Genomic DNA, 27,971 nt, shown 5'->3' with positions numbered 1-27,971 from the left:
GCATGGATAGAGAATTAGCTGATTGGCAGGAGGCAAAGAATAGGAATAAAGGGAGTCTTTTCTGGTTGGCTGGGGGTGACAAGTGATGTTCCACAGGGGTCTGCGTTGGAAATGCTTCTTTTTACATTATATGTTAATGCCTTGGATGATGGCATTGATGGCTTTGTGGCAAAATTTGCAGGTGATGCAAAGATAGTGGAGGGATAGGCAGTTTTAATGAAGTAGAGAAGCTACAGAAGGACTTAGACAGATTACAGGAATTGATCATAAGAACATAAGAAATAGGAGCAGGATTAGGCCATTCGGCCCATCAAGCCTACCCCGCCATTCAATAAGATCATGGCTGATCTGTCCGTAAACTCAGCTCCATCTACCTGCCTTTTCCCCATAACCCTTAATTCCCTTACTATGTAAAAACCTATCTAACTGTTTCTTAAATATATTTAGTGAAGAAGCCTCAACTGCTTCCCTGGGCAGAGAATTCCACAGATTCACCACTCTCTGGGAAAAACAGTTTCTCCTCATCTCCATCCTAAATCTTCTCCTCTGAATCTTGAGGCAATGTCCCCTAGTTCTAGTCTCACCTACCAATGGAAACAACTTTCCTACTTCTATCTTATCTATCCCTTGCAAAATTTTGTATGTTTCTATAAGATCCCCTCTCATTCTTCTGAACTCCTCATAGGTTAACCCCTTCATCCCTGGAATCAACCTGGTGAACCTCCTCTGCGCTGCCTCCAAAGCCAGTATATTCTTCCTCAAGTATGGAGACCAGAATGGCACACAGTACTCCAGGTGCGGCCTCACCAGTACCCTGTACAGTTGCAGCATGACCTCCCTGCTCTTGAATTCAATCCCTCTAGCAACGAAGGCCAACATTCCATTTGCCTTCTTAATAACCTATTGTACCCACAAGCCAACTTTTTGTGATTCATGCACAAGCACTCCCAAGTCCCTCTGCACAACATCATGCTGCAATCTTTCACTACTTAAATAATAACCTGCTCTTCTATTATTCCTTCCAAAGTGGATGATCTCACATTTACCAACGTTGTATTCCGTCTGCCAGACCATGGCCCACTCACTTAACCTATCTATATCCCTCTGCAGACTCTCCACATCCTCTGTACAATTTGCTTTTCCACTCAGTTTAGTGTCATCAGCAAATTTTGCTACACTACACTCAGTCCCCTCTTCCAAATCATCAATGTAAATGGTAAACAGCTGCGGGCCCAGCACCGACCCCTGCGGCACCCCACTCACCACTGACTGCCAACCGGAAAAACACCCATTTATACCAACTCTCTGCCTTCTATTGGTTGACCAATCCACTATCCATGCCAATACACTTCCTCCAACTCCATGCATCCCTATTTTATTTATAAGTCTCTTGTGCGGCACCTTATTGAACGTCTTCTGGAAATCCAAGTATATGACATCCATCTGTTCCCCTCTATCCACTGCACTCATTATGTCCTCAAAGAACTCCAGTAAGTTTGTCAAACAGGACCTACCCTTTCTGAATCCATGCTGTGTCTGTCTAATGGAACCACTCCTTTCTAAATGTTTTGCTATTTCTTCCTTAATGACAGCTTCAAGCATTTCCCCGACTACAGATGTTAAGCTAACTGGCCTATAGTTGCCCATATTTTGCCTATATCATTTTTGAAAAGCGGCGTGACATTTGCTGTCTTCCAGTCCGTCAGGACCTGCCCAGAGTCTAGAGAGTTTTGATAAATGATTACCAATGCATCTACTATAACCTCTGCCAATTCCTTCAGCACCCTGGGATGCATCCCATCAGGACCAGGGGATTTATCTACCTTCAAGCCCTCTAGTTTGCTCATCACTATCTCTTTAGTGACAGTGATTTTATCAAGGTCCTCACTTTCCATTTTGTCCATAACATTCTTCTTTGGCATATTAGACGTGTCCTCCACCGTGAAGACTGACACAAGATAGTTGTTCAATGCCTCAGCCATTTCCTTATCACCCAATATCAATTTCCCCTTATCGTCTTCCAAGGGACCTACGTTGACTTTTGCCACCCTCTTCCGCTTTATATATTTATAAAAACTTTTGCTATGTTTTTATATTTTATGCTAATTTACTTTCATACTCTATCTTCTCTTTCCTTATTTCTTGTTTAGTTGTTCTCTGTTGCCTTTTAAAGTTTTCCCAATCCTCCAGTCTCCCACTACTCTTCGCGACTTTGTACACATGAGCTTTGAATTTGATACTATCTTTTACTTCCTTAGTTATCCAAGGCTGGCTCTTCCCACACTTACTGTCCTTACTTTTGACTGGAATATACTTCTGTTGAGCACTGTGAAAAATCTCTTTGAAAGTATTCCACTGTTCCTCAACTGTCCAACCTAATAGCCTGTGCTCCCAATCCACATTAGCCAACTCCTCCCTCATCCCATTGTAGTCTCCCTTGTTCAAGCATAATACACTAGTTTTAGATCTAACTATTTCATCCTCCATCTGAATGTGAAATTCAGTCATACTATGACCACTCTTTCCAAGAGGATCCCTGACTACAAGATCGTTAATCTTACCTGTCTCATTGCACAGGACTAGATCTAAGATAGAATTTTCCCTTGTAGGTTCACCAACATGCTGCTCAAGAAAGCCATCACGGATGCGTTCTGTGAAGTCCTCCTCAAGACTTCCTTGACCAACCTGATCCAACCAATCTATGTGGAAGTTAAAATCCCCCATGACAACTGCCGTTCCGCTCTTACAAACCTCAGTTATTTCTTGGTTAATTGCCTCTGCCACTGCAATATTTTTATTAGGTGGCCTATAGACAACACCCACCAGTGATTTTTTCCCCTTTACTATTCTTAATCTCTACCCAGATGGACTCAACATTCTGCTCCATAGATCTTATATCGTCTCTCACAATCACCCTGATCTCATCCCCAATCAAGAGCGCCACCCCACCTCCTCTGCCTTCCTGCCTATCTTTCCGTATTACCTGATACCCTTGGATATTTAATTCCCTGTCATCTCCACCTTGTAACCAGGTTTCTGTAATGACCACTAGATCATATGCCTTGATACTAATCTGTGCCACAAGTTCACTAACCTTGTTTCTAATACTACGGGTATTTAGATAAAGTGCCTTTATACTCATTGTCCTTTTAGAATCCAGTGACCTATGCGATTTTTGCTTTTTACTTTTATGCACTCTACTCTTACTTTTTTCTTCACTAACTCTAGCTTTGGTCTCTGCATCACTTCCCTCTTCTTTTCTGTGTGGATTCCCATCCCCCTGCCATATTAGTTTAAAACCTCCCCAACAGCACTAGCAAACAATCTCCCTCGGACATTGATCCTGGCCCTGCCCAGATGTAGACCGTCCGTACGGTACTGGTCCCACCTCCCCCAGAAGCGGTTCCAATGTCCCAAGAATCTGAAACCCTCCCTCCTGCACCACTGCTGAAGCCACATATTCATTCTAGCTATCCTGCTATTCCAACTCCGGCTAGCACGTGGCACCGGTAATAATCCTGAGGTTATTACCTTTGAGGTCCTATTCTTTAATTTATCTCCTAGCTCCCTAAATTCAGTTTGTAGGACCTCATCCCGCTTCCTTCCTATGTCGTTAGTACCTACATGCACGACGACAGCTGGCTACTCACCTTCCCTTTCAGAATGCCCTGCAGCCTCTCCAAGACATCTCTGACCCTTGCACCCAGGAGGCAACACACCATACGGGAGTCCCGTTTGTGGCCACAGAAGCTCCTGTCTATTCCCCTTACCATGGAATCCCCTCCCACAACAGCTCCGCCACTCTTTTTCTTACCCTCACGCGCAGCAGAGCCACCCACAGTGCCATGATCCTGGCTACTGCTGCCTTCACCTGATGAGCCATCTCCCTCAACAGACTCCAAAGCGGTATGTCTGCCTTAGAGGGAGATGACCGCAGGAGACTCCTCTACTACCTTCCTCCTACTACTTTTCCTGTAGGTCACCCACTCCCTATCTTTCCTTAGATCACTAAATGTGCTTTCTACAACATTCTCAGCATCTCGGATGCTCCAAAGTGAGCCAATGCGCAGCTCCAGTGCCGCCATGCGGTCTATCAGGAGCTGCAGCTGGACATACTTCCTGCACACATAGTCTTCAGGGACACTGTCAGTCTTCCTGAGTTCCCACATGTCACAGGAGGAGCATGGCACGGGTCTGAGCTCACCTGCCACGTCAGAGCAACGGATGTTAGCGAAAGAGGACCACGGGAGAAAGGGAAGTCAAAGACTGTTGTCTGTGAGTCTCTGCGAGTCAGTTCTTCACCTTGACCCTCCTTCGCCGAAGCCCCGTTTGATCCAAACCCTCTCACTCTGCTGCCCTCTCACTCCGCTGCCCGCTCCGAACGCTTCCCATTATATATGGCGGTCTTCTTTTTAAAACTCTTCCCGCTTGCTACTGGCTGACATCACGCACCTATGCAGTCTTCCCTCTCTTTACCCCGAGTAGTATAATGCGTCCTCTCTGAAAATCCCTTCAGCCTTCTTGCTTCGAATCTAAAACCACGGAAGAATCCTTGCCTTTTTAAACTCTTCCCGCTCACTACTGGTCAAGAAGTGGCAGATGGAATACAGAGTCAAAATGTATATGGTCATGCACTTTCTAAAGTCTATTTTCTAAATGAAGAGAAAATACAAAAAACCGAGGTGCAAAGGGACTTGAGGGTCCTTATGCAGGATTCCCTAAAGGTTAATTTGTAGTTTGAGTTGGTGTTGAGGAAGGCAAATGCAAAGCTCGCATTCATTTCAAGAGGACTAGAATATAAAAGCAAGGATGTAATGTTGAGGCTTTATAAAGCATTGGTGAGACCCCACTTGGGGATTGTGAGCAGTTTTGGGCCCCTTATCTAAGAAAGGATGTGCTGACACTGGAGAGGGTTCAAAGAAGGTTCATGAAAATGATTACAGTACAGGATTGAAAGGCTTGTCATATGAGTAGTTTTCAATGGTTTTGGGCCTGTACCCATTGGAATTCAGAAAAATGAGGGGTGACTTAATTGAAACCTATCAAATATTGAAAGGCTCCTACCTCTTATGGTCTTATGATTGCCTTGGTTGGTCGGGTGTTGAAAATAAAGGTTGGCAAGTCATACTGCAGCTGTACAAATGTTAGTTCAGTTACATTTATGTGCAGTCCTGATCACTGTATTCTAAGAAGGATGTCGAGGCTTTGGAGAAGATACAGAAGTGGTTTACCAGGATATTGCCTGGATTAGAGAATATCAGCTACAAGGGGTGGTTAGACAAGCTTGCATTGATTTCTCTGGAGCCCCAGAGAATGAGAGGCAACTTGTACACAAAATCGTGATGAGCATAGATATGGTAGTCAGTCAGTGTTTTTTTTCCCAGCGTGGAAATGTGAAATACCAAAAGGCTTAGATTTAAGGTGAGAGGGGAAAGTTTAAAAAAGATTTATGAGGCCAGGAGAACTGGTGGAAGCACATATGCTAGCAAAATTTGGAGGCATTTGGGTATGCAGGGAATGAAGTGATACGGGCAGATGATATTAGTTAAAATATCATCAGTACACAATTTGTGGGCTGGAGGGCCTGCTCCTGTTCTGTGTACTATTCTGTTTTCAATATTCAGACTCCTATTATAGAGTCAATACTTTCAATTCTAAAAGAAATTATTTTCTTTCCCGAAATAACTTCCAATGCCCTTTATTTATTTACCAGTAATCTACTCAATACTGGTGACTATTATTTCCCATTAGGAACTGGAGCTTTAAATCGCTCCATTATTCGGCAATGTTAAGTCAATAATGTGAAGTCTGCATAGTGTTCTCATTGGGGACACTCACTCTCCTCTGACAGCACGTAGTGTTAATGCTTGGGCAAGATGGTCTGAAAAAAACAGTGACACAAAGACTGCTGGAGACGTGAATACGGGAGGATATGTTCACCACACTTCACAGTTTGTAAATTGTGGCGAACTTACTTCAATATAGGAATGTTAAAATAAGGAATGAATGGCACCTGCCATTTGTTCTGCATTCAGGGAGGACTTGCAGCACTTTGCTCAATCCTAACAAACACAGTCAAAAAATGAATCAATAAACATATTCAGAATCTAATGATGACAATGTAGTGCATAGTCCGCTGTTAAAGTCCCAAGAGTTAGATTTTTCATTGTTGAAATGTTAATGTTCAAGATACTCAGGAGGATGTTTCCTGTGGTGGGAGAATCTCGGACCAGCGTGTCCTCAGAATAGAGGAACAGAGATGAGGAGGAATTTCTTTAGCCAGAGAGTGGTGAATCTGTGGAATTTGTTGCCACAGGTGCCTGTGGAGGCCAAGTCTTTACGTACTGTATACTTAAGGCAGAGGTTGATAAATTCTTCGTTGGTCAGGGCGTGAAGGGATATGGGGAGAAGGCAGGAGATGGGTGCTGAGAGGAAAAAATGGATCAGCCATGATGAAATGGTGGAGCAGACTTGTTGGGTCAAATGGCCAAATTCTGCTCCTATCTCATGGTCTTATATACACACTCCATGTACCTAACACACACCACCACACACAAACAAGCGCACTGTTCACACACATACACCATGACGAAGAAGAAGAAGAAAGCCCTTAACTCGGAGTGGAATCATCAGGACGCCGTCATGACGGCGTATTTTTTTAGAAAGCTTTCTTATTTTTACAAGGCCGAATTGCCAGCTCAACACTCAACCCAGCATGGATGGAAAGCGTACAAGGGAGCTGGCTGGATTCCAAATCGGGAGCCTTCGCTCCGAAGTCTGGTGCTAATGCTACATGCCACCAACCGGCTACACAGATATACACCATATTTACTCATAATTCACAGGCATACACTACACACACACACACAAAGAGTGCTCGTACACAGGAAGGTAGAAAAAAGGAGAACGAAAATTCTCATGTGAGTGCACGTGGCCAGAAAGTCTTTGAACTGCTCAAAGTTCTGCCTCATGTCCTCATGTCTGTGTGTGCACTGGGTGAGGATAAGGTCAGGTCTTGCAAAATCCAACAACCTGCTGAAGGTGAATGTGAATTTATCCACTGCCCATGTAACTGAGCTGCTGGAAAGTCATTGATTCCACTCCCCTTCACCTCCCACCCAGCCTCAGCAGAAAGTGAGTCCAAACAGGAAGGATAAACTGCAGCCTCTCACCAATTTATTGCTACTTGGGGAACAAGACCTGGTTGAAATGACATGAAAGTCAATATCTACAGAAAGGTGGGATCATTGTGACCCACCAACCTTTTACTGTTGATAGGAAATTCAGATCAAGTGTTTATAATCACTGAATGAGAAACTGCTGTCAGAACATTCCTCACAACTGATCAAGGGCATGAGCTGGAATTTAGGTGTGACTTCTTCTGAGAGACGTTTAAGCACGCACACTAAATAAATCAAGTTATACAACATAGACTCAAGAGGTGCTGCAGATGCTGGAAAACTAGAGCAATACACACAATGTGCTGGAGGAGTTCAGCAGATCAGGCAGCATCTATGGATGGGAATATACTGTCGATGTTTCGGGCCAAGACCGTTCATCAGGACTGGAAAGGAAGGGGGAAGAAATGAGATTAAGAAGATGAGGGGAGGGGAGGAGGAAATACAAGGTGGCAGGTGATAAGTGAAACTGGGAGAGGGACAGGGTGAAGTAAAGAGCTGGGAAGTTGACTAGTGGAAGAGGTAAAGGGCTGGAGAATGGAAATCTGATAGGAGAGGACAGAAGACCATGGAAAAAAGGGAAGGGGGAGGAGCACCAGAGGGAGGTGATAGGCAGGTAAGAAGAGAAGGTGTGAGGAAAACAAAAATGGAGAATGGTGAAGGAGAGGGGTGGTGTAATTACTAGAAGTTCAAGAAATCAATGTTCATGTCATCAGGTTGATGGCTACCCAAACAGAATATAAGGTGAAGCCGTTCCCAATCTACGTCAGGTTTCACCAATATACAGGAGGCCACAACAAGAGCACCAGAGATAGTAGATGACCCCAACAGGCTCACAGGTGAAGCATTGCCTCATTTGGAAGGACTGTTTGGGGCCCTGAATGGCAGTAAGGGAGTTATACAATAGGGCATGCACACTAACCCTCCAGATCAATAGAGATCCTCGTGTATTGACAATGCTCTACTTTGCACATGGACCTGACCTCACAGGGCTTTCACGGAAATGAAGGTCACCCACGACTCCAAAGAAATATCTCCTGCTGCTGCCTGTAAAGAGTTTGTATGTTCTTCTCATGGCCATGTGGGTTTCCTCCAGGTGCTACGGTTTCCTCCCACAGTCCAAAGATGTACCAGTAGGCAGGCTACTGTTGGTCATTGTAAATTGTCCCATGATTAGGCTAGGATTAAATCAGGGGTTTACTGAAGGAAGGCCTATTCCACGCTGTAGCTAGATAGATAGATAGATAGATAGATAGATAGATAGATAGATAGTTTCCACTCACTTAACAATTTATATATTTTCTGCCTCTCTACAGGTTCTTACCCCCTCTGACGGTTCTTTCAGTTACCATTGATCATTTTTTTTCCATTTTACTTACTTTTACAACACAGGAGGCAAATGCCCAACCAGCAAACTTTTGGGAGGAAGCTCATGTGGTCACAAGCAGAGCTTTCAAACTCCACGCAAATATTATTGCAGGTCAGGATTGAACCAGAGTCTCTGGAGTAGGGAGGCTGCACCAATAATTACTGTGTCACCCTGCCACACAATTTAACTTTCTACCCGCCAACCACTGATCTTACACCACTGTGACTTTCCTGACGTACACTACCTGACACTGCATCTCACCAGAAGTGGAAGCATGGCTCATACAGAGCTTTTCAAGCATCGTAAAACTGTTCAATGAGCTTTTGTTTACAAAGTGAATGATAATTTCTGTGGACAAATAGAACTGGGATTTTTGTATGTACAGCAACAACAATCTGCCGGGGGAATTCAGTGGGTCAAGCAGCATATGTGGAGGGAAAGGAATTGCCAATATTTTGGGTTGAAACCTGGTCCTGATGTCTTTACATCAACAATTCCTTTCTCTCACAGAAGCTGCTCAACCTGCTGAGTTCCTCCAGTACACTGTTTGTTTCTCCAGATTGCAGTATCTACAGTGTCTTATGTCTCCATAATCGTAGGTGCTGTGGATGGAATAGCTGGCTCGTGGAGTAGTGGGACCCGCATCGGTCTTCGAGGCAGCTGGCTCCTTGCACGCTTTCCATCCGTGCTGAGTTGAGCATCAAGCTAGCAACTTGGCCTCATAAAAAAACCGAAAAATGCTGAAGGAACAGCAGGGTTGCCACCCGATGCACCACAGGGCGCAAAGAGGAACACACGTGATGGAGTTGGTGCTTTTTGAGAAGTTGTGAACTTCCAGTATTCTGATTATGTTTTCCACGTTCCTCACAAACAAAAGTGACTTCACTTCTGTGGAAGTAACAAAAGCATTTGTGCAAAAAAACTGCACAGGGCCTAACAGGGTATCCTAACGTGGGGCCAAGAGAAAGAAAGATAATGTTGCCCTCACACCCTGACATGGTCATTGCGAGGCTAACAGAGAAGTAAGCGAAGTGGGTGGTGGACTTTAGGAGGGGAGGCAGGTGCAGCCAGCCGAGCTGTTTGATCGGAGGTAGCTTCAGGAGCTGGAAAGCTCTCAGCTGGATGCAAGGTCAGTAGAAGATTGAGATGGGACAATGGCTCAGTTAAGTATGGAGCAGGAAGGTCAGGACGGAAGTGGGAGTGAACATTAAGCCAACTATTTAAAGGAAAATCAAGTTGGAAGATGGTGAGTGCCATGACATATCCAGCAACAGAACAGGCAAGTTTTGACATTCATTAAGTGACCCCGAAACAGAGTACAAGAGCACGGCTGGCATTCTGACAGCACGCTAACCTTCCGCTACATCATGGGTTTTGTAGGTCATTGCTTTGTTTAATTGGTACCAATTGTAAGGGGCAATATATCCATGCCTATGGTATAGGTTACAATGCTCTCTCATGGGAAAACAGGATTATGATATATTATCATTTCTATAACCTCACAAAATCTTATTAACAATATCAGATAACAAAGATGCTTTCTTCCAGTAACAATACAAAAATAGATGCAATAACTATTGGTCAGATAGCAGTAGACTGTTAATCGCATATTTCTTGATTCATGTTATGAACTCATTCTAGTTTCACTTTTAAGATTACTTTATAAAATTTGATCTGCTCGATTCATAATCCTTTACAGAACATATCTTGATTTTTCTGACAGAGGGAACTCTTCTGAAACAGCAAGGTAACCTTACGACCATATTGATATGCAGCCTAACTTCTTGGGAATGTGGAAGAAGCAACATGAATCACCACAAAAGCAGAGTGTGTGGAGACAGATCAACCAACTGACTCCTTCTGTGAGACTGGACTAAGCAGAAAGAGGGAGGAAAATAATTTAAAGTAAGAAATAGGCAGACTAATGTGTGAATTATAGAATACTTATTACTTATGGTGTGATTTTGTAATCCATCAGTGTAAAATCGTCTAATGTGGTGTAAGAGGCAGGTTTGACTAAGATGGGTATTGGACAGCGACAAAGTATGTATGTTTTTGTTTTAAGGCAAGCAACAGATGTTTTTTCAAGATGGCACTGAGTTGCGCCACGTCAAGATTGTGCCTCAGACTTAGTGTTTTTTTTAAGTTTGTAGGGGTGGTTTTTGAGGAGAGAGAGGAAAATTGGAGATCAGGTCAGCAGTCCAGGCCTCTGCTTTGCCCTTGAGAGCCAAGTGAGCATGGACAGGTGGTGAAGGACATCCGCAGCCCAGTCCTCCACTCCATGCTCGAAGGCCTTGTGAGCAGGATGTGCAAGGTCCAGTCTGTTAGCAAGCCCGGAATTCAAGCTTGGGGCTCGCCTCGAGTTCGGGTTCCTGCCATCAGGTAGTCCAGGGTCAATACTGAAGGTTGGAGCCCAAAGGTCAACCGGAGGTCCATAAGTCAAAACCTGATGACTAAAGCCTGGAGACAGGAGGCCTCTCCTGAAGGTGGAGGACTTCCTGTGTGTTGGGAGGGTAGGAGGGAGGAAAGGAGCTTGCTTTGCCATTGTTGCTTGTTGTGTTCTGCTGAACATTGCGGCATTGCTACTTCAGCTACGGAATGTGTGCTGCCTCCAGCACATCCCTAGGCAGTGTTGGGTGTTAACGCTAATGACACATTTCACTGTATGTTTCAATGTAGATCTAATAAATAAAGCTGAAATCTGAAATCAGGAAGATATGACGGCCTGCGTTACCTGTGGCTTATTCTCTTCTTCATCCTTGTAGTAGTAGAGCTGCTCTCCCCTCAGCACAAACCACCGTGGCTGCCAGTTTTTCATGATGCTTCGCTGCTTCTTCAACCATCCCGACTTCAAGACTCGTTCCTGGAGACTGGGGGAGGATGGTCTGCTGGAGGGTCGTGCTGACTCGCCCATCACCATGCTTTTCGACCGGGCTGGCAACAACAAGACACTTCAGGATTAGGAAACCGAACCAATGTAAACAATGGACTGTATCTATCAGTGCAGATGGATATCCATACCACAGCAATTCACCAAAAAAAAACATAATATACATATAGAGTCCAACTAACTTTCCTCACTGGAATTTATCATATGACCAAAACCAAAATTATTAATTTAAGTCTACAATAATCCTCAAAAAAGGATAACAATTGAATTTTGCAAGGTTCTAATAGCATTACAATTCTACATAGAAAGTTAAAACATCCGAGACAATGTTTCTCAAATATATTTTCATATTTTCTTGCCCATAGAGGTGAGGCCACTGGGCCCATTGAGTCTTTACTAGCTCTCAAAGCAATTCCATCATTCCCATTTCCACACTTATCGCTCTACCTATTGTCTCGCACATTCCCATCGAGCTCCCACAAATCCCTTATCAGCTATACCAAGGGGAGTTCACTATTTATGGCAGTCTGAGGCTTTTTTTCAAGATTGCACTGAAAAATATTCCAGAACCTTGTGCACCCCCAATATCTGTTTGCTGAATAAACTAATCTATTTATTGGATAAAGGTCAAAAGGATATCACTGATAGGCTGAGGTTAGTCTTGCCATTACAATAAGTTGCTGATTAGGTTAGTCTTGCCATTACAATAAATTGCTGCTTGATAAGGAAGAAGAAGTTAACATCAAAGTTAATGAGGAAATGAGGGCAATTGGAGAGAGGGGGCACATTGTTTGTGATCAAGCAAGTGGGACACACGTGGCAGGTTAGAATGCTGGTGGAGAGAGAACAAACTGAATGAATGAATGAATGGCCAATGGCAGAAACTGATACAAAAGGAAAAATATCAGAAGATCTCAAGTGACTGTGCAAATGCTAAGAGATGAAAACATTACTGCTAATGATGACATATGCCCTCAATGGCTTTTTCCACTTATCTATTTTTCAGATGTTAGGAGTTGCTTTTAAGGCCAGCATTAGGAGTTGCTGAGAAGGTGGTTGTCAGTTATTTTAAGTTGGTGCCTTTGTAGACAATTCCAAGGTCAACCATATGGTGTGCACCTATAGAAAAGAACGGGTAAAGATGGCAAATTTCCTTTTTGAACAGTATTACAAGAAAATAATATTAGAATCAGAATCAGGGTTCTGGTGACATCATTGTCCAGAATGACAGTTCATAAGGAGGTCAAGAATAGGGAAAAAGAATGGAGATTAAAAAAAGCATCACTGCGGAGACTATGAAAGAGGGAGGTGCAATGCGCCTCACGCATGGTGGTGAGGCTGATGCTGGGCTTGTTCAGGCGAAGCGGCAAATATGATGAAGATTCTGGAAGCGATAAGGGAAGTCCAAAAAGATATAAAACAGCAACTAATTGATATAAAGTCAGAGCTCGCCAACGTCAATCAGAAAATAGCGATGGCAGACACTTGAATTGAGAAGGTGGAAGATTGCATACAAAACGTGGAACAGATAAAAATAAAAAATAAAAATAAAAGTAAGATGATAAAAATATTAAAGCAACAGGAAAGTAAATTACTTGACCAGGAGGGAAGATCGTGATGGAAAAATATCAGGATTTAGGAGGAGCAGAGGGGTTGTCGATGATAGACTTTGTAGAAAAGCTGCTGCGGGAAGCGCTGGAGATTCCCCCGACTATGGAGATTGAAATTGAGAGGGCGCATCGTTCGCTCGTCCCAAGGCCTCCCGGAGACAGAGAAAGTAAACCGCGCTCAATAGTACTTAAATTCCTTCGATTCAAGAGCAAGGCGGAGATTCTTCAAAGGGTCTGGGGTAAGAAGACGGTGTTTTGGAATGGGAAGTTAATATATTTTGATCAAGATTACCCCCCAGCGGTCCTACAGAAACGGAAGGAATATTCCGAAGCGAAAAAAATATTAAAGTAAGATTAAATTCCAAACCCCATACCCTGCAAAACTGAGAGTATTTTACAAAGGAGGGATGCAGCTATATCAGACAGTGGAAGTGGCGACTACAGACATGAAGAACAGAGGACTGTCCATTAGCGTGGTCAGGCCAAGGACAAAGCCTGGCTGAGCAGTTATCCCGATCTGCTTGGGAAATAGTAAGAGAACCGAGAAAACAGGGGTTGGGAGCAGGACAAGAGAAGAATATTAGGAAGAGACTGTCGGTTCTCCGAGGACAGCCCTCACCTCCTCCAGAAGAGCAATAAGGTTTGGCTAACCTTACAAGTGCTGATAATCTAAATGGAAGCAAAAATAGACAGTGATATACCTATCTTGAGAAATATGTATTATAATGTGGATTTTATAATACTCAATTTTTTTTATTCATTCATTCACTCCTTTTTCCCCACCTAAATGAGAATATATATATATGGGAGGAATACACAGGGAAATCATTTCTGTGTAATGGACATAGATTTTTTTTTAACTTACTTTTACAGGTACTGCAGCGGGGGTCCTCAACTCACAGGTAGGAGGAGTTATCCCCCATGGCTAGATGCTTCTTCTAGCTCAACCCAGGGTCATCTAGAGACCCCAGCCATGGAATCAGGCATGGAATCACACCTTCGTTACCTTTTTTTTTATTATTCGCATTTCTTGGTTCTTATTTGTTCAGGGAGTAGATCAATTAAGTTATATTCTGCAAATTTTAATGATACTAACAGATAAATACACATGGCTAAGGACAAAGTAAAATTAATTTCTTTTAATGTCAATGGGCTGTTAATTCCAATCAAACGAAGTAAAAGTCTATTAAAAATGAAAAAAAGCAAGCCCATGTAGTATATTTACAGGAAACTCACTTAAGTGATAATGAGCATGGAAAATTAAAGAGAATGGGCTTCACTAATCTGTTTTTCTCCTCATAAATCAGAACATAGAAGAGAAATTGCTACTTGCATCTCAAGCAAGCTAAATTTTGAAAAAGTATTCGAAGTGGGAGATAAGGAGGGCAGATATATTCTGGTAAGGGGGAATATAGACAGAAATCCAATTACTTTATTGAATATATACGCACCCCCAGGAAGTGATATTAGTTTCTTTCAGAAAATTACTAATATTATGATAATGGAAACAGGTCTCTTGATATGTGGGGGAGACTTAAATTTACAATTACAACCAAAGTTGGACTCTTCCAATAGAAAAACTTATGAAACAAAGTCCTTACATAAGAAAGTTAACACTCCTTTGAGGATGTTGGTCTAATTGATATATGGAGGGATCTTTTCCCCGACAGAAGGGATTACACTCATTATTCTGCCCCCCATTCTGCACATACAAGAATAGACTATTTCATAAAATTTGGAAAAGATAAAGACAAAATAAACACCAGTGGAATTGAGACAATAGATGTAAGTGACCATGCACCTATATATTTATCTGTTGATTTTGACTTACAACCAAAGAATACTATTTGGAAACTAAATTCAAGTCTACTCAATAATTCCTATTTTAAGAAACAAATTAAAAAAGAAATTGGTCTTTACTTAGAATTCAATGATAATGGAGAGGTTTCACCTCCCATCCTATGGGATACTATGAAGGCTGTCTTAAGAGGGAAAATTATAGCGATATCTTCATATAAGAAAAAAATAAGGAATAAAACATTAGAGGAATTACAAAGTAAGCTGAAGGAACTGGAAAAAAAACACAAATTGAGTTTGGCACAGGATACACTGGAGGAAATTTAAAAAATTAGGAATGAAATTAATAGTTTGGCTACACAAGAAATCAGAAAAAATTTAATGCCTCTGAAACAGAGATACTATGAAAGTGGATCTAAATCTATGAAAATACTGGCGTGGAAACTGGAAAAAAAGATAGCAGAAAATACAATTCATAGAATTAGGGATCCAAGAACAAAAGTGATAAAAAAAACAAGCTAAGTGAAATTCAAGAAGCTTTTGAAATGTTTTAAAAACTCTGTATTCCAAAGCTCCGGTGGGAAGCATGACCCAGCTTGACACCTTCCTGAATTCTTTAGAGTTATCCACTTTAAGCAAAGAACGATGACTGCTGACATAACTGAAGCTGAACTAAAAACTGCAATTAGTAAGCTTAAATTAAGAATTTAGAAATGAGTTAGTTCCTGTTTTGCTCCCCACTCTGAACTGGGCACTAAGAAAGACGCAAATGCCACCCAGCTGGAAGGAGGCGATAATCTCAGCTATACCGAAAGAAGGCAAGGATAAAATGGAATGTGGGTCATTTAGACCAATATCTGTTCTTAATGTGGATTATAGATTATTTACCTCCATCATTGCCAAACGATTAGAAGAGTTTCTACCCACAATGATACATAATGATCAGACAGGTTTTATACAACAACGCCAAACACAAGACAATATATGAAGGACACTTCACATTATGGATCATATAAAAAAAGTGAAATTGAAGCAATAGTGATAAGCATGGACACTGAAAAGACATTTGATTCGGTTGATTGGAATTTTCTTTACAGAGTTTTACATAGATTTGGTTTAAATGACACAATTATTAAAACTATCATCATCATCAGGTGCCATGCCCAGTCTGAGCTTTCACTGCCATGGCCCACACACTCCTGTTTCAGGTCAAGTCGATCAATTCATTGGTATTCATTTCCAGTTCTCTGGCTGCTGTCTCCATCATCATTTGTCTTTGTCTTCCTCTTGCTTTCTTCCCTTCAATCTTTCCCATAATTACCGTGCATTCTAACTCCTCTTTCCTAATCACATGTCCAATGAAGTTACGTTGCCTTTTCATGGTCTCATACATTATTTCTCTTTTTGTATTTGCTCTGTTCATGACATCCTCATTAGATATTCGTTTTGTCCATGATATTCTTTGCATCCTCCTCAAAAACCACATCTCTGCTGTTACATTTCATTTCCTCATGTTACTAGATATTGTTCAACATTCTGAGCCATATAATATAACTGGATAAACGTAACATTTCAGTACTCTGAGGCGGGTTGTCACGCCTAGTTTAGTATTGGTCAGTATACTCTTCATTCTCATAAAGGTGTCTTTTGCCATCCCTGTTCTTCTTTTGATGTCTGAGTCGCACCTGCCATCTGATGTCACCCAGCTTCCTAAGTAGCGAAAGTTCTGTACTTGTTTTATGTCTTCCCCATTTATTCTCAGCCTGCAGATAGGATTCTCCTTCTTTCTGAATATCACTATACATTCTGTCTTTTTGCAATTGATAGATAGACCCATTTTTGCACTTTCTTCAACAATTATATCAATTAAGTTTTGTACTTCTTCCTCCGTACTTGCAATTAACACAGTGTCATCTGCATATCTGAAATTATTGATGTCTTCACCGCTAACTTTCATACCCAAGATGTCTCTTATTTTTTGTAATATTGTTTCACTGTAAACAATAAATAAATCAGGGGAGAAAACACACCCTTGTCTCACGCCTCTCTTGATTTTCGTGAACTGACTCACTTCTCCAAAACTATAAAACTATATTCTGTTATACTATATGGGCACTATATGACAATCGTACTGCTAGGATTAAAATCAATGGATATTTATCTAATAGTTTTACCCTAGAAAGGGGCACGAGACACGGTTGTGCATGGTCACTACTACTCTTCGCATTATATCTGGAATCATTAGCTCAATACATCAGACAAAATGAAGATATCAGGGGAATTACTATTAAAGGGACAGAACAAAAATTGGCCTGTTACACGGATGACATTTTGATCTATCTAGAGCAACCAACATACTCTTTACTTAAATTGATGCAATCCTTTGAACAATATGTCCAATTATCAGGATATAAGATCAACATAGATAAAACCCAACTACTTTCATATAACTATAGTCCAGCAAGAGAAATTAAAAGTAGATATCCTTGGGCATGGCAAACAGAGTCTATCAAGTATTTGGGCATCATTATGCCAAAAGATTTGGCAAAATTATCGGAGTGTAATTATTAGCCTATATATAAAATAATTAAGGGAGATATAACAAATGGAACCTTATTCCTTTTCTTGGTCTCAGTTCAAGGATTGAATCTATTAAAATGAATATACTGCCCAGACTACTTTATCTCTTTCAGACCCTACCAAAAGAGATTAACCAAAATCAATTCAATGAATGGAACAAGATGCTATCAAGATATATATGGCAAGGTAAAAGGCCTAGAGTTTGTCTCAAAACTTTGCAATTAGCCAAGGAGAAGCGGGGATGGGGCCTACCTTCTCTTAGAGATTATTATTTTGCAGCACAGTTGAGAGCCGTGATATGCTGGTGCAACCCATCATATGATGCTCAATGGAAAAACATTGAGGAGAGGATACATTCCATCCCCATACAAGCAATTTTGGCTGATAACAACCTACAAAGTTACATAAATAATATTGACAACCCATGGGTGAAATGGACTCTTAAAATATGGAAAACTATTATAGAAGAATATAAACTAGAGAGAGACATTGCAATTCTTAAATGGTGTGCATATGACTTGGATTTTACGCCGAACAAACTGGATGTTAGATTTAAGGACTGGACAGCTAAAGGAATAACAGCTATTTGCAATATAATGAAAGAAGGAACACTTTTCAGTTTTGAAATGCTCAAAGAGAAACACTTACCAGAAAAAACAAGACTTTTATCGATATTTACGGATGCGACAGTATGTTAATAGGAAGGTTAAAAATGTAACCAAGGCAAGTACGTTTGATAGAGCTATTTAGAAAAGCATTTACTTCAGACAATGGTAGTAGGATAACTTCAATCATGTATAAGGGTTTGTCAAATCTTAAAACACATTCGACTTCACACATTAAGACAAAATGGGAGAAAGAAGGAGGGATAATAACATCTGAGGAAGACTGGACAATAATATGGAGGTATCAATGGAAGTGTACTAGTTCACAGAAATGGAGGGAGTTCGGGTGGAAAAACTTGATAAGATATTTTATTACACCCTCTCAGAAACCCCATTATGATAGTAACCTCCCTGTTTGCTGGAGAAATTGTGGAATCAAAATGCAAACCATCATCATATTTTCTGGGAATGCCCCATTATCAAAGACTATTGGAGTGGGATACATAATGCCCTACAAGACATCTTTAACTGTGAAATACCCCTAGAAAGTAAGACCATATATTTTGGGTATATACCTCAAGAATAGTTGAAAAGAGACAAGTATTTAATGAATATACTGCTGGTGGCTGGTAAAAAGACCCTTACCAGGAAATGGTTATCACAGGAGAGCCCTACTTTAAATGTATGGATGGAAATTACAATGGACATTTACAAAATGGAGAAGATAACAGCATCTGTTAATCATAAGTTGGAACAATTTTATTCGTACTGGAAAAAATGGCTTAACTACATAACACCTCATAGGCCTGATTTTATTCTCACAAGTCAATGAATATATTGTAAAAAAAAGATCACTCCCTGTTCTGTACATAGTTTTCTTCTTTCGATTGTTCTTTCTTTCCTGTCCTTTCTATAAGTGTATAACTCAGATAAATATTATGTGGAGATTTGTGACAGATATGACTATATGATATATATATATATATATATATAATATCTGAAATACATCTTATGGAAATGTTTGTATGATGATGAACTTCAATAAAAAATAAATTACAAAAAAAAAGAATCAGAATCACAATCAGGTTTGTTATCACTGACTCCATGTCATGAAATCTGTTGTGTTGTGGCAGCAGTACAGTGTAATACAGAAAAATCACTTTAAGTTACAATAAGTAAATAAAAGTATATAGAGCAAAAATAGAGCAAAATGTTGAGGTAGTGTCCATAGGTTTGGGGTGCATTTGGAAATCTGATGCAGAGAGGAAGAAGCTGTTCCTAAAATGCATTTTCAGGGTCTTGTACCTCCTCCCTGATGGTGGTAATGAGAAAAGAGCACGTTCTGGATGGTGAGGGTCCAAAATGATGGATGAAGAAATATTCCTTTCCTGTCCATCCCTCCCAGCATCTCTTCTGCAACTTAAAACCACCTTTTTTTCCCCAGTCTCTCTTTCCTGGTTCTGACAGTTGCTCACCTGAGGTGTTACCTCGGCTTCTCTTTCTCTTTCCAAATGGGTACTCGGCTAGTCAGTTGCTGCCTGACTAGCTGAGTACCCATTTTTCTAACACATATGTATTCTCTCCAACAATATGTTCTTGAATGATAATGCAGATAAATCTTGACTGCTCCTTCCCCTCGTTACCCCAAGTGTTGTAATCAACTGTTCTACAGTGAGCAACACACACAAAATGCTGGAGAAACTCAGCAGGTCAACATAATCTATGGAAGGGAATAAACAGTGGATGTTTCGGACTGAGTCCCTTCAATGGAATGAGTGTTAATAAAGGATATCAGCCTAAAACATCCTCCTTTTACTCCCCTCCATAGAAGCATATCCTGGAGGAAATCAGTAGGATCTGATCTACTGAGTTCCTCCAGCGTTTTGTGTGTGCTGTTCGAGATTTCCAGCATCCGCAGAATCTCGTGTTCTATAGCGGGGCTTGTCTCAGAGGTTCAAACATAAGCCAACCTCCCACATATCCACTTTTTAAACCAACATTGCCTAAAATTTGATCAACATGACCACTGCAGTATGTTCTGACATCTGTGCTAAACTTTTACAGCATATCATGAACTGAAAGGTGGTGCTGAAGAAGCTGTTCATACAGACACAGAAAGTTGGAATTTAACTAAGTACCTCCTTCTGTGAACCCCAGTGATCCAGCAGTCAGAGATCTACAAGTCATGTCACAATCAGGTTTGACCTTGTCCCAGCAATGTTCAATACTGGAAACTTTACCGTAGTAAAATTCATTCATCAGAACTTCTCCCTCATCAAAAATATTTTATTATAACATTAATCAATCTCAAAACTGAGTGACATCATTAAGTTGACATGTTTATGAAATACCTTTATCCTGTATATGTGTTCTATGTAAACTGGGAGATGTCCATCATTTTTTTTAAGTGTTTGTACTTGTGTTATATAACACAAAATGTTCTGGTAAATTTTGGCAACTTGCAACAAGCCACAGGCAGGTTTGATACAGACTCCAAGTGATGACTGGGATGAGTTATGTTCAAATGCTCAAGCTAGAGTTTATTGTTGTCACTGGCATACATACATAGGGTATAAATGCCTTTTGCAACAGTAGCACAGTACACTTCAAGATGAAAACAAACATAAATAAACATTAACTTAAATTAATATAAATTAGACCATAATGTATCAGAGAAGAATTAGGCCATTCAGCCCATTGAGTCTGTTCTGCCATCCAATCACGGTTGATTGTTGCTCAACTTCATTCTTCCACCTTCTCCTCGCAACCATTGACCTCTGTACCAATCAAGAACCTTTCAATTTCTGCCTTGTAATCACCCAATGACTTGGCCTCTGCAGCCCTCTGTGGCAACGAGTTTCACAGATTCATTTCACTCTGGCTGAGGAAATTCTTCCATATAGCTTATTCATGTGCAAACAACAAAATAAACATAATGACACTAGTGTAAGATTGAGAGAAAGAGAAGACAAAAATAATCTGGGTTAATCTGTGGGTTTTTGAGGTTGGTTCAAGAACCTGATGGCAGTGGAGAACAAGTTGTTGTTGAACATTGAGTGTGAGTCCAGTTTTTGTGCCTTTTGCCAGATGACTATGTTGAGATGAAGGCAATTACTTGATGGCGAGGGTCTCCAATGATTGATGCCACCTTCCTGAGACATCGCCACTGTAAATTATCTAGAGTCACAGACAATAGCTAAGGCCTCAAAAGGCATTGGTCAGATCGCACTTGGAGTATTGTGAGCAGTTTTGAGCCTCTTGTCAAAGAAAGAATGTGCTGGAATTGGAAAGAGTCCAGAGGAGATTCATGAGAATGATCCAGACATGAAAGGATTAATGTACGAGGTGCATTTGATGGCTCAGGGCATGTACTTACTGAAGGTTAGAAGAATTGTTGGGGAGGGGAACCATTTGAATATTGAAAGGCCTAGACAGAGTGGACATAGAGAGGATGTTTTCTATAGTGGGACAGTCTAGGACCTGAGGGCACTGCCTCAGATTATACAGCTATCCCTTTAGAACAGAGTTAGGGAGGAATTTCTTTAGCCAGAGGGTGGTGAAACTGTGGAATTCATTGCCACAGTCAGTTGTGGAGGCCAAATAATTAGGTATATTTAAAGCGGAGGTTGATAAATTCTTGATTAGTAAGGGCATCAGAAGTTACGGGGACAATGCAGGAGAATGGGGTTGAGAGGAATAAATCAGCCATGAAAGAATAGTGGAGTAGACTTTATAGATCGATGGCCTAATTCTGCTCCTATGTTTTATGCTCTTATGGTCTACCTGTACATTCAATCAACAGATAGAGGGAATCATAGATGAAAGTGATCACCTATGCAGATGTGATGGACACCTTTCAATGACCTCTGGAGTGAGTTGCATTCAGAATCAGAGTTTGAGGTTGAAATTTAGTTGCAGTTAAGAATGTTCAGTCACATACAGAATACATAAGTAAGAGTACAGGTGTCACATTAGTGTAGAATATGCTGCAGTATTTTGCATCATGTAGTTTCTTGTAAAATAATATTTTTTTTAAAAATTCTTATGTTTACATTTTTGGTGTTTATCATCTTAGTGAAACTTTTGGAAGTATTCTGAGTTTTGATGCAACGTGAGCCATGAGTTGTGCTATAAACCCTCGGGAGTTTTACCTCACCAGGAAAGCTTCAGAAGACAGGTCGAAGAGAAAACTACATATTGAAGACTATCACTTTGGGATGCTTCCAAGCAATGTGAAATAATGCCGTCACTGTAGTTATTCTGTTACTACTCAGATGTAGGCAAAAATCATAGCATATTAATTGCAAAATACTCTTGAAGGAAACCTAATTGTTTTTCTTATATATTTTGCCTCCTGCACAGTTAGAAGGGTACAGCAGTTGCTAAGCGGCAGAAATTCATCGTCTTTACCTACATGACTAATGACTGGGTTCTGAAATTTATTCAATTGAAGTTAATGAGAGTCTATGTGCAACATCTACTAGGTTGCAGTTCCCTGAGCATGAAATTCTGGTCCTAGGAATCAAAAACAAAAACAATTTTATAAACCTTTTTTCCCTGATGCCTTCAAAAAGAATAAAAAATAAAGCTATGTTTCATATCCCTATCATCTTTCTCCTGCAATGCTAGCAGTAACATCTGGAGATTAAAGCTTTTCTTCTGGAGACTTGAGCCTAGGAGAACCCTGGAGTGTTGATAATTCTATCCCATGCAAGTACAGCTCCAAGCTACAAGAGTAGCATGATCAAATTAACTCCATGATACAACTAATTTTCCATTAGAAGATCTTATCTCTAACTTCTAGAGTCCTTTAAATAAACTCCCGTCAAATCTTCCCAATGGGGGAGAAATTTGTTTTTCGTTGCTGGCTGCAAGAAGGCAACATCATTCATCATTCAAAATGCTGGTGGAACGCAGCAGGCCAGGCAGCATCCAATGGAAGAAGCACAGTAGACGTTTCAGGCCGAGACCCTTCGTGAGTCCTGACGAAGGGTCTCGGCATGAAACATCGACTGTGTTTCTTCCTACGGATGCTGCCTGGCCTGCTGCGGTCCACCAGCATTTTGTGTGTGTTGCTTGTATTTCCAGCATCTGCAGATTTCCTCGTGTTTGCATCATTCATCATTGATCCCTACCATCCAGGTCATGCCAACTTCTCACAGCTACCATCACCATCGATTAAGAGGTACAAAAATTTGAATATCTACAGCACCAAGTTCAAACCAATCTGCAAAACCTCCAATGATTTTCTCAGTGAAGCAACCCTATATGGGCACTTTGACCACTCTACACTACAATGGACATTTTGCTTTGTTCTAATTGCATTCTTTATTGTGTAATTTTGTTTTAGTTATGAATTTTTTGTGAGTATTGTATATCTGATGCGATGTGATGCTGCTGCAAGTAAACTTTTTCATTGCATCTGTGCATACATATACTTTAAATGTGACAATTAACTTTACTTTGACTTTAATATACACGGCTGGTATTAGATATTAGTTGCATATGCTAAGATGCATTAAAACCACTGGAGTTAACTTTGTCAGCATAGCCAGCAGCTGAGACTTCCGCTTTCACTTTAGGGCAAATGACCTAAGACTAATGCTTCCCCATTATCTCCAACTCCATAGGCTGCAGTCTCAGTCACTGGGTGGCAGCTGCAGAATCCTAGAGAAAGAAAGAAAGCTCTGTCCTGCATTCTCTGTCCTGGCTGTTGGTCTGGTGCGCTGAGGAGCTACAGGTTTGTGGCTGGGATCAACCTCAACCAGCTTGTCCACCACCGTAAAGGAACTCTTTTACTGAGGGGAGCAGTCACCTTCAGGTGAAGAGAAAGGATAGCAACACAGAGACTATTCTCAATAATTGAATCTATTAAAAGATAGTAAGAGGGCAACATAGAGGTGGGATCAGTAAAGTCACCGCTTCAAGTTCCTGAGCACCAGCATCTCAGATGTCCTTTCCTGGGCTCAACACATTGATACAATCATGAAGAAGGCATGCCAGAGGCTATGCTTCATTCAGAGTTGGAGGAGATGTGGATATCGCCAAGGACTCTAGCAAGTTTCAACAGATGCACCATGGAGAGCATTCTGATTGAATGTATCACTGTCTGGTTTGGAGGCTCCAACACGTAGGATTGAAAGAGGCCGTCAAGGGTTGTAGACGCAGTCATTTCCATTAAGGGCACAAGCCTCCACACAGTCGAGGATACCTTCAAAAGGTAGCATCCATCATGAAAGACCCTTGTCGTTCAGAACATGTTTTCACCATCAGGGAGGAGGTACAGCCTGAAGCCCCACATTCCACATTTTAGGGACAGGTTCTTCCTCCGTGCCATCAGATTTCTGAATGGTCTATGAACACATGAGCACTAACTCACTATTCCTCCTTTTTACTATTCATTTTATTTTTTTATTGTAGCTTTTAGTAATTTATTTCGCTTCTGCCACAAGTTAACAAATTTCGTGACATGTGCCAGCAATTTAAAAGAAAAAATGGTTCTGATTCTGTTTCAGCATCCTGGGTTCAATCCTAGCTTCTGATGCTGTCTGTGTTCAGTTTGCACATTCTCCCTGCATGAATTCTCTAGTTGCTTTCTATATTCCAAAGTTATGCAGGCTAATAGGTGAATTGAATATTATCAGTCACCCCTGGTGTCTTGGTAAATGGCAGAATCTGGGAGGAAAGGTTGGAAATGTTGGGAGAATTAGTTGGGGAGAGGGATTGCTCTGTGAGCTAGCATAAACTTGATGGGCCGAAGTAGCCTCCTTCCTTGTCCAAGAGAAACAGGACAGACAAGAAAGCTAAAGGGTGTAACTTGGTCACCAAATTACAGGAAGGATATAAATAAGGTTGAAAGAGTGCAGAGAAGGTTTACAAGGATGTTGCCGGGACTTGAGAAACTCAGTTACAGAAAAAGATTGAATAGGTTAGGACTTTATTCCCTGGAGCGTAGAAGAATGAGGGGAGATTTGATAGAGGTATATAAAATTATGGGTATAGATAGAGTGAATGCAAGCAGGCTTTTTCCACTGAGGCAAGGGGAGAAAAAAAACCAGAGGACATGGGTTAAGGGTCAGGGGGGAAAAGTTTAAAGGGAACATTAGGGGGGGCTTCTTCACACAGAGAGTGGTGGGAGTATGGAATGAACTGCCAGACGAGGTGGTAAATGCAGGTTCTTTTTTAACATTTAAGAATAAATTGGACAGATACATGGATGGGAGGTGTATGGAGGGATATGGTCCGTGTGCGGGTCAGTGGGACTAGGCAGAAAATGGTTCGGCACAGCCAAGAAGGGCCAAAGGGCCTGTTTCTGTGCTGTAGTTTCTATGGTTCTATGGTTCTATGGATAAATGGAATAAATGAAAACACAGAATTATTGTCAGTGAATTTATGATATTTTCCACACCACAATGTCATAAAGTACCCTGCAGCTGATAAACCATAGCTGCCAATTTATATCCAACAAAGTCCGACAAATATCACTTCTGTTCGACAAAGCATATGTGGTAGTTCAGCTTGGGCTGTAGACAGCAACTGAAACCAAGGTAAAAAAACTTTTGGAATAGAGGGAAATAGTACATGAAAACATAATACATCTCTATCCTTCGGTCATGTAAGAATTACAAATAAGAACAAACAACCAGAAGGTTATACAGCTTGGAACTTAGGATCCAGTCCTGTATACAATGCATATATTAGGGTACAACTTTAATAATGCTTCATAAGCTACCTTGTCATAATTCTGGAATCTTTTTCTTCAAAGATACCCAGCTTAATTTGATTTCCACAACATGACCCTTCTCAACAGCAATCTGCCTCGCTAACGAGGGGCTCCCAAACTTTTTTATGCCATGGAGCCTTACCATTAACTGAGGGGCTTATGCACTCCAGGATGGGAACACTAACTGTGTGTGGATATGGACAGATTTCCCCAATGTCCATCTCCAGCTTCTCTATCCAATGCCATCTACAATTCGTAGACCAGGTCCCCACCATCGGATTGTCAGTCACTTAATAATTGTTGGCCATTCAGTACTGCTGTTGTCAGAGGGACTGTTACATTCTGCTGGGAGTATTGCTGTCTTTCTATGACATCAGGATAACTAGGACCAGGCTGAGCCAATGGATCATTGTGAAGCATCAGATAGGAGGCAGAGGAGCCTGAAGACCCACACTCAAGTGTTGCCAGCCTTTTTTATGCCATGGACCAAGGGGTCCATTGACTCCAGGTTGGGAATCCGTGCCCACACTCAGTGATTCAGAAACAGTTCCGTCCCCTCTGCCATCAAATTTTAGAATGCCCCATGAAACCATGAATGCTACCTCATTATTCCTTTTCTATTACTTTCTATTTTTGGTAATTTATAGCAATTTTATATCTTTGCACTGCTGCGACAAAACAACAAATTTCACGTTGTATCTCAGTGATAAGTCTGACCTGATACAGATTCTAGGAATGCTCAAGCCATAAAACCCTACGTACCCACAGGGCAGAGGCACACACCCAGACTCTCCCAAGGGGACAGAAACATCATACATTTAAAGGTCAAAGTAAACTTGTTATCAAATTACATACATATATGTCACCATATACAACCCTAAGATTTGTTTTCTTGTGGGCATACAGAGTAAATCTAAGAAAACAATAGAATCAATAAATGACCATACCCAACAGAAAGGACAAATAACCAATGTGCAAAAGACAACAAAATAAAAAAAATAAACAAATATCGAGAACACAGGATGAAGAATCATTGAAAGTGAGCCCATAAGTTATGGGAATAGGTCAGTGATGGGGTGAGGAAAGTTATCCCCACTGATTCAAGAACTTGGTGATTGAGGGGTAATAACAGTTCCTGAATCAGGTGGTGGGACTCTACCTTCTTTCTGTTGGCAGCATAAAGAGAAGAGCACGGTGCTAGGGGTCCTTGAAGATGGATGACACTTTCCTGCAATTGTGCTCTGTGTAGCTGTGCTCAGTGGTGGGGAAGACTTTACTCATGATGAACTGAGCCATACCCGTTACTTTTTGTAGGATTTCTGACTTTCTGCTCACCCTAGGGGAACAGAACCCCCACACTCACACTCCATGGGAGGACAAGACTGATACCTCCTGGGGTTTGGAAACTACACACAATTAATCTTCCAGTATTAGTTCAACCTATATTGACCCACACTGTGATACAATTCCACGAACTCTCTGGGGATGAGCTCTACACGCAACTCCCTCCGAATGGGAGGCCCCAGAGACAAATTAACTCTCTCTGGGTGAGTGGTGCTATCCCATGGGGGATAGGAGTCATGCTCAATTAATCTCCCTGTGATAGTTCCACACATATTGTCTCTCAATGAATTACAGTTATACACAAACACAAGGAAATCTGCAGATGCTGGAAATTCAAGCAACACACACAAAAAATGCTGGTGGAATGCAGCAGGCCAGGCAGCATCTATAGGAAGAGGTACAGTCGACATTTCGGGCCGAGACCCTTCGTCAGGACGAACTGAAAGAAGAGATAGTAAGAGATTTGAAAGTGGGAGGGGGAGGGAAGACCCGAAATGATAGGAGAAGACAGGAGGGGGAGGGATAGAGCTAAGAGCTGGAAAGTTGATGGGCAAAAGGGATACCAGGCTGGAGAAGGGAGAGGATCATGGGACGGGAGGCCTAGGGAGAAAGAAAGGGGGAGGGGAGCCCAGAGGATGGGCAAGGAGTTATAGTGAGAGGGACAGAGGGAGAAAAAAAGAGGAAAAAAAATGATAATAAATAAATAAGGGATGGGTACGAAGGGGAGGTGGGGCATTAACGGAAATTAGAGAAGTCAATGTTCATGCCATCAGATTGGAGGCTACCCAGACGGAATATAAGGTGTTGTTCCTCCAACCTGAGTGTGGTTTCATCTTTAGAGTAGAGGAGGCCGTGGATAGACATTTCAGAATGGG

The 27,971-nt window shown here is 41.3% G+C and overlaps 1 protein-coding gene across 2 annotated transcripts in view; it reads right to left on the bottom strand.

The window, feature by feature from the left end:
• LOC134358439 (rho GTPase-activating protein 22-like) overlaps positions 1–27,971 on the bottom strand; it is a 520,442-nt gene that overhangs the window by 411,710 nt on the left and 80,761 nt on the right. For both annotated transcript variants that reach the window (XM_063070661.1, XM_063070660.1), the window contains exon 2: positions 11,282–11,481. In XM_063070661.1, the coding sequence (XP_062926731.1) occupies positions 11,282–11,481 (200 nt within the window). The remainder of the gene's footprint in view (positions 1–11,281; positions 11,482–27,971) is intronic.

This window comes from Mobula hypostoma, chromosome 18, assembly GCF_963921235.1.
Source record: "Mobula hypostoma chromosome 18, sMobHyp1.1, whole genome shotgun sequence".
NCBI classification, from domain to species: Eukaryota; Metazoa; Chordata; class Chondrichthyes; order Myliobatiformes; family Myliobatidae; genus Mobula; species Mobula hypostoma.
This window is presented reverse-complemented; position numbering and strand designations above follow the sequence as displayed.